The sequence below is a fragment of the Pteropus alecto genome, unplaced genomic scaffold (genome assembly GCF_000325575.1).
Source record: "Pteropus alecto unplaced genomic scaffold, ASM32557v1 scaffold7, whole genome shotgun sequence".
NCBI classification, from domain to species: domain Eukaryota; kingdom Metazoa; phylum Chordata; class Mammalia; order Chiroptera; family Pteropodidae; genus Pteropus; species Pteropus alecto.
The window spans coordinates 31,857,146-31,873,353 of NW_006494614.1; the positions used below are offsets into that span (position 1 = coordinate 31,857,146).

Sequence of the window (16,208 nt, forward strand, 5' to 3'; positions counted from 1 at the left end):
AAGAGCACTGTTTGTAAGATTACTGTTTACCTTAAGTGGAGAAGTACAAGAGATAAGATTTGAAAAAAAACCAAAAAACCTCTAGGTAAGAAGAATGGACATAAGTTTAGAAAACTATAAAGGGTAATATACTTGCTAAAAATTAGATTCAGACTTCCTATTTCCATTTCCTTTTGTAAGGAGCTTAGAACTGGTCATTCTATCCTAACAATAGGCAAAAAGCTACAGACACTGAAAAATCAATAACTCTCTTGAATCCATAAGAGAGAAGAAGGCAATGGGAAAAACACTGTCCTGAAGATTGGAGAGACACACAGATGAATACAGGGAGTCATGGTTTACCGGAGCAGAGCTCACAAACAGAAATTGCTGTGGAAAGTACCGGAGTAGAAATATCTGAACTGAAATTGAAGAATTCCTGGAGATTCAGTGTGAGCATCTCTTGATAATTAAAAACTTCAAGGGACCCAGTCAGATGGAGGACCCCACATATTGAGATTTACCTAAAGGAACTCAGTAACATTCCCAAGGAAGAGGAGAAAAGAATACAGCACTCTATTTTACTTAAACAAGAACTGCCCTCAGGAGAAACTGATTAACCAGAGACTAAACCTTAAAAAAAACTTGGGTAAGGGAAATACCCAAATCCAGCCCATTCTAGCCATCCTGTCTTATTCTGGGCCCGGTAGGGGAATGCGAAACACTTGTGAAGTTCATAGTCTAGAGGCATAGGCTAACTAAAAGTCTGAGACCTAATCGTAGGACCATGGAATGCTTTCTCTCTCCTCCACACCTCAATACCACATTACCAAAGGCTTATTTACAGAAATTCCTTTTACTTATTACATCATGTTCCCTGTAAAAAAAGAAAAAAATATATATAATGCACACCAAAAAGCAAAAAAAACCACAAGAGACTGAGCAAGCATTATAACTAGACATGGCAGGGATATTGGAATTATCAGACAGAGCATACAAAACAACTCTGATTAATATTCTAAGAAATCTAATGGATAAAGCACACAGTATGCAATAATACATGAACAATGTAAACAGGGAGATGGAAATCCTAAGAAAGAACCAAAACGAAATGATATCATTCTAGTGAGTGATGTTGATAATGAGGACATATGCCTGTGTGAGGGGAAGGGACCTAAGAAAAATCTCTGTAATTTTCTCATAAACCTAAAACTGCTATAAAAATTAGGCTTTAAATAAAAATATTAAAATGATAAGATATTCTAAAACTGTCTTTTTAGTTTGAGTGTCTTGACTCATTTTCTGGACAAAGCTTGCTTCAAAATTAAACTATTTTAATGTAGTAAATGGAGCACGTGTTTCTTCTTTTTTCTGAGCCACCTTAGTACTTCGTCTGCAAGTCTCTTGTTGTACTTTTGGTGTTTCATTATTGCTGTTTATTTACTTGATTCATTCTGCCAGTTTCAACATTTTGTAAACTCTATGAAGACAGGTACTGAACCTTTAAAAGGTATTTCCATTTCCTGCTACAAGGGGTTCATGAAAAAACATTGACTTAAAGTAAAGAAAACATTTAATCATGGAAATGCACATTATAAGGAATGAGGTGTGCTTTTGTTTTACAGACACAGGGAAACTATTATGTGCTACACAATTTCTTGTGTAAAACTAATGAAAACCTGTCCTAACTGTTAATATCTGATTTTCTTTGATCTTTTGAAAAGGCAAAGATTAGATAAACATGCAGTGAAGAAATTTACTTTCAGGAGAAAGTAGATAAGAAGGGGAACTTCAGAGAGAAGTAAAAAAGTTAGAACTGAAAAGAACTTTCAAATCTCAAGGCAAGGAAGCTACGAGATATAATACTAGGAGCATTGAAGCATACGCCCAATCTAAACACATTTTTCAGCATTATTTTCCTTCTAGGTACAGTCACAACATCCAAGAATGTTCCTCTTTTTTCCCTGTCTCTAATACTTATTAGACATTTAGTACATGCAGAGCACTGTTCTAGGAATCACATTTTGTATCTATGCCCCACAAATTAATTTTGCTGAGGTGGATAGATAGATGTGATTCTTTATTCTAATTTGTGATTATAAATCCGGTCTGAACAGACTTTGTGGTTAAGACACTAATGGGCATGCAATGTGTTTTGAACTACAGTAAATTAATCCAATGAAAGATGAGTCAGTTCTAAACATAATATATTTTCTTTTATAGACTTTGAAATCTATTGGTCTTAATTCAAATTCTGATTCTACCATTTACTAGCACCTAATCTTTTGAGACCACTAACAAAGTTCTGTGAGCTTCAGTTTCCTAATTGGGTAATTGAGGATAGTAGAACTTAGCCCATAAAATATTTCTATCAGTTAAAATAATGCATTTCAAATACCATGTACACTATAAGCTTGCAATAAATACTAGCTATTAATACCAGTGTAATTAGTGTTGATCTATTGTGTAGCTGTCCCTATTGTACATCTCTTGACCTCTGCAGCAGACATTTTTAAATGGATAATTAATGTTGATTAAGTTTAAATTTATTAACTGGACTTTAATAAGCTAATATTTGTCTATTCAGAAAGCTTTATATAAAAATAACTGCAGAGCCTGTGAGTCCTTAGTACACTCTAGTAAAGCACAGAATCACCAATCGAGAACACCTTCCCATTTCTATTTTGTTTTTTTTTACCTAGCTCCAAATAGTAAAATGTATACAAGTATATCTTATAATTTATTAGTTATTTAAATTTAATCTGAATAAATTATATATCAACGGTATGTTTTTAAAATCGAGTTCTAGTGTGTTAAGTCCTTACTTAACCCTGGTATAAAAAGATAGTCCTCTTGAAGATACATTCTTCCCTACGTTCCACTCTGAGTGTAAACATCTGTATTCTTGTTTTACTGGATTTTCTAGCATTACATACTGATCATTCTTTAGCTTTGCAACCACAAAGAAATGTTCAGTTTCATATACTTTCCAGGCAACCAAAGTCCCTCCTTAGTTTATATTTGTATAGCCTATTTTTCTGAATTTTTAAAAACTGAATGCTATTCTGTTTTTACTTTTCTATTTACCAAGGTAATTTTCAATCTTATTTTCTGTGGTACAAGCTAGGCCTCCTGAGATGGTGCCATTTACTCAAAATAAATATTTTTTATATGGCAGCATTCAGCTTAATGATAAAGTTGAATACTATGCAGTCCCATTGAACCACCTTTTTTACTGTCACCTCCTATATATTGATACTATTTCAAGCTTCAAACCAATTTTACCTAATCAAATAAATGTATTAAGTAATGAACAACTGGTACCACTAAGTTCTTGATATTAATAAGTCATCCAGACATGCAAAAGGTGACAAACATAACAGTTTGGGGATGGTTTAATAGGTATTCATCTATAGTACTACATTTAAGAACCAAAAGGCTTGATAAAGATGAATGTGTAAATTATACATTGTGTTATAATCTCTAGACTTCTGTAATTGTTCTTATATATATAAATAATTTCCACAAATGTACCTGATAACCCTTGAGTCTTGTACTCTAGAATGTGAAAGGCTGTTTGATGTTGCTAGGTAATTTAATATTACGCATATTGAATCAGAATCCCAACTTGTTCTATCTCTTTATTGCTCTGACATAGGGAGATACGACAAATAACATTCAGATGTAGAAAAGAAAATAATTTAAGTATTTGAAAAAAATGAACTATAGTTTCTGGTGATTATATATGGCATAATATTATTTAAACAACAACAACAACAACAAAAATTTCCATGGATTTGGATGTCAACATGAGCCTGATATAGAAAAGTTTGTAACATCTAAAAATATATAATTTATTGTGTAGAAGAATGAAGCCTGGTGGCCACACTTTAAACACACCTTTTACCATTGGCCAAATGAGGGGGATGTTGCTCTTGTGGTAGGTGGTCTCTCAGAATCCCAAACATTCTTGGGATCCCCTCACATGAGACAAAGATAACTTAAAACTAACTTCCTAGGTTCACTAAACATTAAGAAATCTCTTAAACTATTGTCTTTAGCATTCCAAGAAGAGTAGATGAGATTCTGCCATTTTTGAAGGAGGGAACACTTGTTCCTCCATGCACATCTTCCGGACTCTGCGCTAGAGCACGTGCCGTCCAGATGGCGCTGGGAGCAGCATCTGACCGCTGGGGGGCGTACTCTGCCTCCGAGGCACCCTACGCTAGCCAATCTCTGACCTCTGGTCTTCAACTTCTTGGAACTCACTCAAAAACATTTTAAGTTAGATGACATTTAGAAACATATTTTACCCTCACACACTTACAGTTTTAATTCCCAGCATCAGGAAAGCAATCTCCTTGTCAAACTTTGAGTTCACTGGAGAGAACTACAAAGAATTTATCACATTCTTTAGCCAAGTAAGAAACATTCAAAGTAATGCTTGGGTGATGATAATCCAACTACGCTAATATTTACCTTGTGCCTTTCTTTAATATACATAGTCTTATAAAGTACAAAATACTATCATTTTCATTTAATGTGAAGGAAGTTGAGCACAAAGTTTAATTTCAAAAGTGCTTTGTCAGAAGATCGACGTAACATTCAGCTTTCCAGTTGCTCTCTGCTCTTCCATCTATTTTTATCTTTTATTTTAAAACAATGTCTTTCATCTTATCATGATTAGAATGCAAAATATCTCTCTCATGTCTTTCCTCTGAAAATCAAATGAAATTTGTGCTTACTCACAGTCCTGTTCCTGTGCCAAGCACTGCGAAAGCATATAATATTAATTTTGAATTATAAAAACACTTTAAAAAAATGTTTTGCAAAGCTCAATATATATTTTTTCATATTCGAGTTAGCAAAATATGTACCAGAATTTTATGTTTTTAAAACTGCAGTATTATATTCTGTATGGGGGAGAAAAATAAGAAATCAAACTTCAAGTATTTTAGACTTCTCCTTTATGGAAACACAACATAATGCTGAGATTTATGGTAGACCCTCATTAACTAGAACACATTTTAATTTAATGAGTATCTAATTTATTTAACTTTAGCAGTTAACTAAAAAAATTTTGGTAGTTTGTAAACAACCAAATAAGTCAAAAATACACAAACAAAAACAAAAGAACTTTCTAAAATAGTCTGCTAAAGCTAATTGAAGTTGCCTGATGATTGAGACACATAAGAATCATTAACAATCTTTATTCCTATAGCTAGAAAAAATAAATTTAGAGACAAATCGTACTAGTATCAGGATATGCCCTGAAAATTGTTTTCTAAAGTAAATCCCTGATCAAAATTTGTTATTTTGGGGGCTGTTGGGGTCCCTGCCCCATTTACCTCTTCCTAAGGAAAGTGAAACAGTAGAGTTTGTTCTGTCAACTTTGTGAATTTCGTCACTTTTGTGTTTTTGTTGTGAATATGTTATAGATGTGACTTGTATTTCAAAGCCATTCTAGCTCAGTAAGAATAAAGGAACAGTAAGCTTCCATCAAATCTGTTCTGGTGGAATTTCAGAACCCACTAATTTCCTGTCATATATGTTCTAGGAGTCTCTAAAGGGATTTACCCACTTGGGTACCTCATGCCATCTATGCTTTCCTGCTCTGGCCCACTGTGGTAATATTGTCAATTATTGCCCATGGTAAAAGTGATCAATGTGCCTAATGGCTGCCCGGCAAAGAGTCTGCACTCATTGCTATAACCTTCCAACATTATCAGAGAGGCTGTTGTTGAAAACTGGAGACTGTGCTGAGGGCCATAGTGAGGGTAGCCATGGTGGCAGCCGACACCTGACTCTCTCTATGCACCATCCATGGCAACTTTAGGGAAGCCATTCTTCCCTCGCAGTCTCACATATTTAATCCACATTAGTTGACAATCTAAATAACTAACGCAAGTCACAACTTTCTTCCTTTGTGTGCCAATTGCTTTTGAACTAAATTTGAACAGCTCTATTCCATTTTCCTTTAGGATGAATTCGTCAGGGGTTTTCTTTCCTTCAAAAAAATTTATTAACCTAGGGTAAATGTGGCTGAAATTTAAATTCAGACCCCCTGCTGCATAGACCTATTCATGCCACTTAATACAAATAGCTATTCAGATAATTATAAAATGCACATTTTAATGTATGGGTATTAATGGTATATTTACTTAACTCTAGTTAAGGAAATGACTGGGTTTACACTTAAAGTATCAGGCATCTTTTATGTGCACCCTTTGCCAGGCACTAAGAGTACATCGAGGCACAGTTTGAACAAAGAGCCTTCAAGTAGCATACACATTTTTTTCTGTTAGTTTGGGCTAGTCTTAGAACACATGAAAACTTGCCACAGCTTCTGATTATTCAAGAAATTCTCTTTTTCTCTTACATCAAAAGTCTACTATAATCTGCATACTTTGAACAAAGTAGGTTCCCAGTAGGAGTGTTAAATGAGCTAGATTGTTAAAACCAATTACTATGGGAGAAAAGTCCAATTTGACACGTACACTTTTCTTTAACTCAAGAGTTTTCTCTATATATCCCTTACTTTTGTTTCTTACTGCTTTTAGTTCAGGTAATTCCACCTCGCGTGATTCTTTTCCCAGGCAGGTAGGTACACACTTATTTCTTTTAATGCCCTTCTATCTTTATCTAGTCCAATTACTCAGGGTGATCTTTGACTCCTTCAATCAATTGAGCCTATTCAAAAGTTTCCATTAGGATGGCCACAAAAGTAAAAGCTTATGTTTCCCTTACTCTCCCACCAAACCAGGTTTTTCTTAAACATTGGCATGTACGATAAGTAAAAAAATCAAAAACTGTTTTTAACTTGTTTAAACTATACTTACCTACCTAAAAATCAGATTTGTCTTTACAAAAACACCATTTAATTTTCAATACACAGAATTCTAATTGTATCTTAATCTACAATATAAGATAATTTTTTTTTTTTCCTAAGGAAAATGCATTTTAAGTTTTAAATAACTTTCAGAGTTTGGTTAATATCACTAATTAATCTAATATAAATTTCCTTTAGAATATTTTACTCAAATTAAATGCCACAGTTATACAAAACTCAGCTACCAATTTTTAATTCTTTATTTTTCAAAGTCGCAAGTTACTTATAATAACTACTATAATCCAGAAATAGAAATGAAGATAGTGAGTGTACATGATATTAAGGGAAGAATATTGTCACTGGATATCAAATACAAATTATTATATAAAATATAACTGATAATCAAATAAATCTTAGAGTATTTAAGACATAGTCTTAAAATTTATAGAGAAATACTTAAAATGTGTAAAAATCTAAATTCATTATGTAATAACTTAGTGAAAACATGAGCTTATATGGAAAAATCCAGGGTATGACGATAAAAATAAAACAACTTACAATATATTGATGTTTGTACAAAATTATTTAATATTTACTTATTAAATCTAAAACAAGAGTTAATTTGGAAGAATATTTTTTCTAACATTGATTGTAAAAAATTGACTTTTTGGTTTATAATTTCATTCTTTTTATTTTAAATATTCGAGAACCAAACTGAATATTATAATAAACATTTTTTTAAAAAACAGCATCACACATAGTTACCGTGAAACAATGATTCTACTTTATATCCCTTAGCCATAGACACATTAAGAATCAACTGATATTCACGAAAGGCAAATAGCTCTGGAATAATAGTTGAATAACTGGATAATCTTGAGAAAAGTTAAAGTTGAATGAAGTCAGAGTTCAACCTTCTTCCTGCTTAGATCACACTAGATGTCATCTTGATTAAACAAGATATTTGCTTCCACAAATGAGACTACCAAAACGTAACCATACCTCAGTACATCACATCAGAATTGGGGGTAATTCCAATTGTTTTAAAAGATGGATATCAATGTGTTCAGAATACAGGCACTTAAACTATTCTAAACCTATCTGCCTAGAACGATTTTGAAATTATGCCTATATTTTTTGAGTTTCTGCTTACAAACTAATGTACTATGTAGAGAGTAAAAATTACCTCACCGAACTTTACTACAAAAGTATGTTTACTTGACATTATCTTTCCACCAACATTAATTTGGGAGGAAACGAAAATGTGTATTGCTTGAAATAAATACATCCATGAAATTTGGAGTGTCTGTTTAAAACTTAAACTCTGAGAAAATTATTTGAAGTAGTATGTGCTTACTCAGTTTTAACCTTGAGGAGTTTCTCAGCCACAGAAGCTTTGGAAAGTTACTATGTACAGATTCTGACATGGAGATATTTCTGGAGGGAAAAAAATATAAAATAATCAAAGAAAAAAGATAGAGGAGGATAAACCTGCCTTGCAAAAGCCTAACCTACTCAACATAAGTGGACAAAATAAGGCACACTGCACTTCCTAATTTCACTAGGGAGAGGAAGAACTCAGGAATTTTTTAAAAGCTATGTATGCTTTCAGAAATGATGACAGTTGCTGTTCAAAAAGGCAACACACTTTTGCTTATAATTAAACATGATTTAAACTCTAATCTTCATGTAATTTCAGCTTTGAAGTTACACTGCTTTAAATTTTCAAGACTTTGGATTTCAGAGCTACCTAATGACAATTAGCCCACAATCCCCTTAACTCTGAAAGATGTCCCATATAACACAAAGAATGGTTACTATATTAAAGAAATCTGTTTTGGTTAACTGTGAGTTCTCAAGTAAGGACTATGGCTCAGATTATAGAAGTAAATTTTTTGAATAGCAAAATTAAAAATCTCTGTCATTTACTCTCTCTCACTCATCTAGTGTTTTTTTTTTTAAAATAATCTGACACTAATCTATGAAGATCATACATTTTCCTGACTAAAAAGTAATACACTAACAATTAGAAAATTTTCTTATTACAACTGAATTTCTTATCTGATTATAATAAAATACACATTTTAAAGAGTTTTTTTTTTAATTCAAAGTTTTTATAAATGTACTAGGCTACCTTACTGAGAAAAATAATTGTTCTCCTTTAAGTTTTATTTTTATATTGTTATTTTTTATTTTTATATTGTATTAATTGTTAGGAATTGTGAAAACCTTTCAGTCTATTACACTCAGATTACCAAAACAATAAAACCACACGCTATAATATTTGGGAATTCCCTAGGTTATAATGAGAGTTTTAAAACCTACTTTTATGAATGATGTGAAACTGAATATTCTATTCCGGATGTATTTATAAAACGCTATTGCTGCACAGCTACTGTTATATTTCTGCAACTTGTAGAGAGCAAAAGAGAGTGACTACTTTCAAAGAAGTTTCCTCAAGCATAGAAGAATAAGACACCAGCAAGGTATGGTATGGTATAGCATTAAAAATACAGGCTTTTGTGTTTAAACCCCAGTTCTACTAATTCAGAGCTGTATAACTCTTGAAAAGTTATGTAACTTTTTTGAGGCTACCTTCTTATTTGCCAAGTGGAGGTATTTACTTCACAGGGTTATTGTGAATATTTAACAAGATAATATATTTAACACTGAGTTCCATTCTCTGCCTAGCTTCTTACCCTAATGGAAGTCTTCCTCTAGCACAGAAGCAGCTTACAACTCACTAAGGGTACCTTTTTCCTTTCTCTATTACAGGTCAACCGAAGGAGGATCAAAATGGCTGCCTAGTAATTAAAACAGGCCTGCTAGGTTACATTCAGAAACCAATCTTAATTCCCTGATCTCGCCTACTATGATTACTATAAGCCCTGTGTGTCTCTGTTGTCTGGTGGAATTCAACTAAACCTTTTTTAGTCGATTGCTGTTAAGTCAGGAATTATAAACGTTCTTCATTTAATCCCAACAGTTTGGGCAAGGCGGGATTTGAACATATTTAAGAGGTATTATGATGCAAATAAATGTGATAGACACTTTAGTACCATTAATTATTAGCTATGTGACTTGGTGCATTACCTGTCTGAATGTCAATGTCTCTATCACTTCAGCCATCTATAAATAATGAGGGCAACGGTACTCACAAAATATTGTGGTGACTTTAGGTTTAGGTTCAAGACCTGATCTAGAGTAAGTGTTCAATAAATGTAAAGTTTTCTTTTCCCTACTGTCATGTTTTCTCCCATCATGTTTCTTAGACTAGATTTAAAATACTATGAAAAATTATTTAAATGACATAGATACTTAATGCCATTATTTGGATTAATGACACACATTAATATTTAATTGTATCTTGGATTTTTAAAACAACAAAATATTGCCCCATGCAGCAACTTATAAGATGTTAAATACTATATTTAAAGTTTGTAGGAACACTTTCCACTTTCCAAATGATGCACTGTTTCTTGAATTTTGTCCTTTGTGGATGAAGTTAAGCCAAGTTAAAGTTTCTTTAATGGATATAGAGCTTTTATTTATTAGTCTAAGAAAGGCAAAGAGTATCTTATGATTTTAGTATCATCATCAAATTAAGATATAGGAAGACTTAAAACCTACAAATCGAGCCCCATGGAGTCATGGGAGAATAACCCAGGTATCACTTCTCCTCATTTTCATCATGGCACGCTTATGAAAACATTGTCCTGTCACACTGTATTTGGCACAACATAAAAAACAAACAAACAAAAAAAACCCAAAGACTTTTGCAAGCAAAACACATAAGCATTGTCATACTAATCTAAGATAAAAATGTAGAAATTTACATTTCTAAAAGTTTTTTTATATTAGAAAATGGAGAGGAATAATTTAGGTTTTCCAAATTCCTGCTAGGTTACTATATGTTTGAAGGAAGAAATGACTATGAATGGTCAGCACCTGACAAGTGAGTGAAGTACAGGCTCTCTGAATGAGTAGAGCAAAGCACATCTGGTATGGTTTTCAAAGGATAAGAAAAACAAATTCCTGTGATGTACCTGTGCTACATGAGGCTGATACTTTGCAAACACCCTCAGGCAAAATAAAAAAAAATATGCTGAGCTATATAGTTTAAAATTGTACCATTGCTCCCCAACCAGTTGTATATACTCCACAGGAAAATAAAACATTAATAAAATATAACAAGTTAACCTGTAGAATTCAAAGGCAATTAAAAACGAAAAGGTTTTGTCTTATTTTCTCTTACTTTGAAGATATGAAAATCCCGTAGAGACATATAAAGAACTTATGATAGTATTAGGATCCTTTTTTAAAAAATATTTTTTGGAATAAATGGTTAAAATTCATATACCATCTCTCCACTGACGTTTCTATTTAAGACTTAAGGAGATCTTTGGTCTGAAGAAAACAATTAAATTACATTTTTTTACCATTACCATTTAAAAATCATGTGTTTATAGAGACATTCCATCTAGTTGTGTATAATTAAACAACTAACTTTATCACACAGAACAATAACTTTACAGTACATAGTATGTTGGTAAACATATACATCATAACCAACATTCTGCCCCTACAGAAATTCACTGTCATGTTATAAAAACTATCCACAATGTTCTCTGGATAAATATCTATAGCCACATTCATTTTGCATTTTAATATCTATTTGCAGTTATAGTATTTCATTTATTTTTGTGTATGAAGTTTCCAAACTTCTGCATAAATCCTCGAAACTTGTTTTCATTTGGCTGATATGAGTGATAAACATTAGTGTTATAATTAAGCATTGGGCTGGACCTACCATAACTATTGCCCATAGTCGTGGATTTTATTTCTGGGCGGTGTATACTGGTATTTGGCATGTTGCTCACTGGGTGAATAGAGTTCTCGATCTTACAAAATGGCTCAAAACGACTATAAATGCGCCGGTCAGTTGACTGAGATCTTAGAAGCTCATTGGGCTTTGATCTTGGAGAAGAAACTGGTTTTCTTTCAGGAGCACCAACTGCATTAAACTCCTTCGAATCTCGGTATTGGATTTGTTCGGTGTTAAATCTTGGGGCAGAGGCATCCCCTGCCCTTTCCAAGAATTTCCTTTCAACTGGACTTGGAGAAGGTATTATTCTATTACTTTCATCAGATGGAGAATTTATCCCCTGGGATGAGCTAACTGCTACATCTTCCTTACTCTTGTGAATGCTGCTTTGAGAGTTTGATGAGGAAGAACGTTTTCTCCTAGGAGATGAATCAACTTTTGGCTCTGACTTTTTTGGTTTTGGATTTTCTTCAGTCTCAGAAACTAAAGTGTCAGAACTACTACACATTCTGTAAAATGCAGATCCTTTATTTTTGGACAGATTTTCTTTCTTTTCTGGAGTAAGGCTAAGTAATGACCTTAATTTCTGAGACCCCTTTTTCAAAAAGCTCGGGGAACCCTTAATTTCCTTCTTTGAAGTGAGTTCTTTGTTAGGTTCCTCTTTATTCACATCAAGCAAAGCAGCAATGGAAACTGACTTGGTAGTAGTGCCACTCGGAGGGTCCCTCTTGATAACCTCCTCCTCTTCCTCGCTATTGGTCACATTGTGCATGCTTTTAGAACTTTTCAGCAAATCTTCTTTGGGTTTTTCTGGTTGTCTAATTCGATTTCTGGTAAGTGTACTATATACATAATGCTTACTATTCCCATGATCTAAATTGGTTTTTGAGTGGTCAAAGAGTGGGAAACTTCTCCTTTTAAGTAGATTCTCATTTTGTTGATTTTTTAGATTTTCTGTCTGCTTATTTACACACAAATTTGTATACAGATAGTTGTTTGACTCTGTATGGCCACTGGTGGTTTGCTTTAAGACTGCTGCGTGTTCTTCGGGAACCTGCAAGGTGTGCATTTTTGGTGTCTCCGATTGTGATGGCAGCTTGGGGATTGATTCTGGCAACGGTTTGTCTGTCAAATGCTCTTCACTCGTAGGGGTGTCTGGGACCTCTTTAGGTGTGTCACTCCCCTGGGAACCAATGATAGTTGAATTGGAGGAGCCATCGGTACAACTGTTAACTTCCTGCTGCTCAGGTAAAGTTGGTTTAAACACAAAAGAGGAGCGAAGCCGTGAATGTGTATAAAGAGCATTGGCTTTCAAATTCTCAGAACTATCATAGCTCTCAAACCGGTCACCTAGAGCCGATCCATTTGAATCAGGTGCAGCTTCTGAATGATCATTTAAGTAGGATTCAATTCTCCAGTTACGTAAGAACGATTTTGTGGTATTTTCAAAGGTTGGCATTCGCTGTTGCAAAAAGCGAATATGATTATCTGTCCCATTAAAAGACCTCCGCATATTTGAATTCCTTTCTGCAAGTTGTGTTGTTTTCCTCTGGGCAAGCCGATTGGCAAAACTCTGGGCAGGTGTGTTTTGGTGGCTTGCATAGCCTCCCCGTGATGAGGATGCCACACTAAGACTATCTGAAGGCTTTTTCCAATTACCGGGAGGATTGATGGGTCGATTCAGAGCCCTGTTCAACAGTTGGTATGGTGCTGTTTCTGGCTGTTCCCCAGCATAACTATGCCTCTTCCAATTTTCACTTATCTGACTGGGTTGATATGGACGGATTGTATTTGGACCATTAAAGTTTGGAGCAAAATGAGGTTTGTATCCATGATTTCTTATGTTATATTTGTCATGTTCATTTCGAGTATATATCCCTCTGTTTTTGAAGTAATTAGGATCTAGTTTATGAATTTTGTCTTGTCTCCCAATAAGGTTTCTTTGGCTGGAAACAGAAGCTAATGAAGAAACTGAGCGCTGGTAGTAGTAAGTTCCATTCTCCCAGAGAGCTTTGCTCTGTTTCACCCTTGCTGATTCTTCCTGTGCGAATGAAATGGGGACACATGATCTGGCATAGAGAGTTCTAAATTCTTCATCAAAGGACTCAACAAGTTGTCCTGTGATTATCTGAACCATGCTGAGGTGAGCTTTTTCAAATGACCACATGTAGCTGAAAAGAAAAAATCAAAATTGGAAAATTTTATGTTTACCAAGTTAAAATATTAATCACAATATATAGCTCTACCGAGAAAACTTTCATTTATTGTTGACAAAAGAATATTTTTTGTTTGTTTTCCATGGCTACCATAACTTAGAACATCTCCAATCATTACATGCTTGTAATACACATGCTTCCCCACGACTATATTCATATTTTAAGTAGCAAAGCAACTCAAGTCCAGGGTGTGAATCCATCTATAATTCCTTTCATTACTTACCAGAAGCCCAAAGGAAAGCCTGCTATGCACTTTGTATCTCTTCTTACTAAGATTTTTATACAGCAAAAAAAAGTGACATTCTATTTTATTATAGCATTTGAGCAAGGTAGAGGCAAGCTAGTATCACAGGAAAAGTTGAGAGAACCAGCTTCTGCTGAGTTCTCTTGCCACAAGAGCTTGGGCCTCAGTGTTCCTCATGTCCAAAATGAAGATGTGGACAGCATAATCACTACAATTTCTCACAAGTCCTAACATGCTATAATGCAAGACAGGTCTGTGCTGATACACGTATCTTATGTCTGTGACTTACTCAACAAGTAAAATTTAGGATACTGGGAGTTGTAAACAGAGGATTTCTGAGCAGCAGCCTCAGTCATTAAATGGTATACTTCACTGCATTCAGTGTACAGAGGATTGGTAAATTTAATCCTTACAAACCATGCAAGTCAGAATGCCAATTAAGATCTTTTAATACAGGTACAATTTCTAGGAAATTAAATGTGTAGCTACTTTATAGTACTTTGTGGAACTTCCAATCTCTTTAGTCTGATGTCTGAAAATCTAAATAATTAACATATAGAGTCACTGAGATGAAAAAAGAATGAATTGCTAATATGCTATGTATCAAATAATATACATGATACAATGCAGGTTAAAACAAAAAGAGCCAGAGACATTCTCCACAATGGAGTTTACTGTTTATACAGAAGAGACAATAATGAAGGCAGATAAAAATATTTTTAAAACTGTACAGTAATAATGTAAAATACATAAAATATCATATACAGCAGTGTAAAACAAGAATTATTCTGATGTGCTTAATTTTATTTATTATGCTTATTGAATGGAAGGTACTAGTAGGACATTTACTAGGTGCTCTGTATTTACAGATGAGCCACCAGCTGACAAAAAAAATGGTACAAAAGTGAATCATTAAAGAAATATTCAGTCTAACTGAAGATATGAATAGTCATCTATCTAACTTGAGAAAATCCCTGGAGATAGTGAGAGTTTTGTGATATTTTGACAGAGAGTAGATACCCAGAAGTTCAGACAGAAAAGGAAGGGAGTAATAATAGCCATGCATTGGTTGAACACAGAAAACAAATTATATTTAACTGAAGGAAAGAAGCTTCATAAGAGATGGATGAACTAGTGGGGAAAACCTTGAAAGCAAAGCAGAATTTGATTGTGTAGCATTTGTTTTCAAATTTGGATAATTATAATAAAAGGAGATGTTTGCAGAATGATTTTTTTTTTCTAGTAGCTATTTGTAGTACAGACTTGAAAGATGAGAAACTGCCTTTACTATGATGAGTAAGGTAGTTGGAATAAGGTAATGTGAGACTAAATCAGAGTAGAAATTGGAATAAGTGAAAATGTTGAGCCAGTAACAAGAAGAATCAGAATATCTGCATGTCATAAAGTGTGTGCATAGATTATAAAATAGAAATAACCTCCAGGTGTTGAGCTTTAGAATCTCAGAAAATAATAGTAGTGGTGGATGTGTGATTAGGAAAGGTTCCATGCTTTGGTTAAGTCAGAAATAATACTGTAATATAATTTCAGGTAATGGAAAGACATTCAATAGGATATATTCAACTGAGAGATTATTTTCTGGAAACGCTGACCACTCCCAGAAATAAAAGAGCTATTTATAATGACATTTAGAGATCTTCCTGTAAAATGTCCAGGACTCCAGCCAATCACTCTTCTTTGATCTTAACTGCTGATAAGCATTTTCTGCATAATTTCCAATAAGCTTTACTGTTCCTCATTCTTAAATATCAACACATAGCAAAAGATAGGCAAATATTTGAAGCACATTTAGAAGATAGCTTATAAAGCTTAAAAGCTTAGATGCAAAACAGAAACCAAATCAAACACAATAAAGGCAACTGGAGGAAAATAGAAAATGCACAAATAAGAATACCTTTGAATACACACAAAGACAAACTATAATTAATATCTTCAAAGAAATAAAGAGAACGTACATCTATAAAACATGAATAGGATGCTATGAAAATGGTTAAGTAGCAGATATTTAAAATATTTGATAGCAAAATATTGAAAGATAGAAGAGTTAGAAGATATAATTGAGAAAATCTCCCAGGCTTTAAAATGCCCTCACACTTG

The 16,208-nt window shown here is 33.7% G+C and overlaps 1 protein-coding gene across 1 annotated transcript in view; it reads right to left on the reverse strand.

The window, feature by feature from the left end:
- Positions 1–11,341: 11,341 nt before the first annotated feature.
- The window catches only part of FAM83B (family with sequence similarity 83 member B), a 56,074-nt gene continuing 51,207 nt past the window's right edge, over positions 11,342–16,208 (reverse strand). Inside the window, exon 4 of the mRNA XM_006926428.2 lies at positions 11,342–13,804. Within this exon, the coding sequence (XP_006926490.1) occupies positions 11,500–13,804 (2,305 nt within the window). The 3' untranslated portion in view covers positions 11,342–11,499. The remainder of the gene's footprint in view (positions 13,805–16,208) is intronic.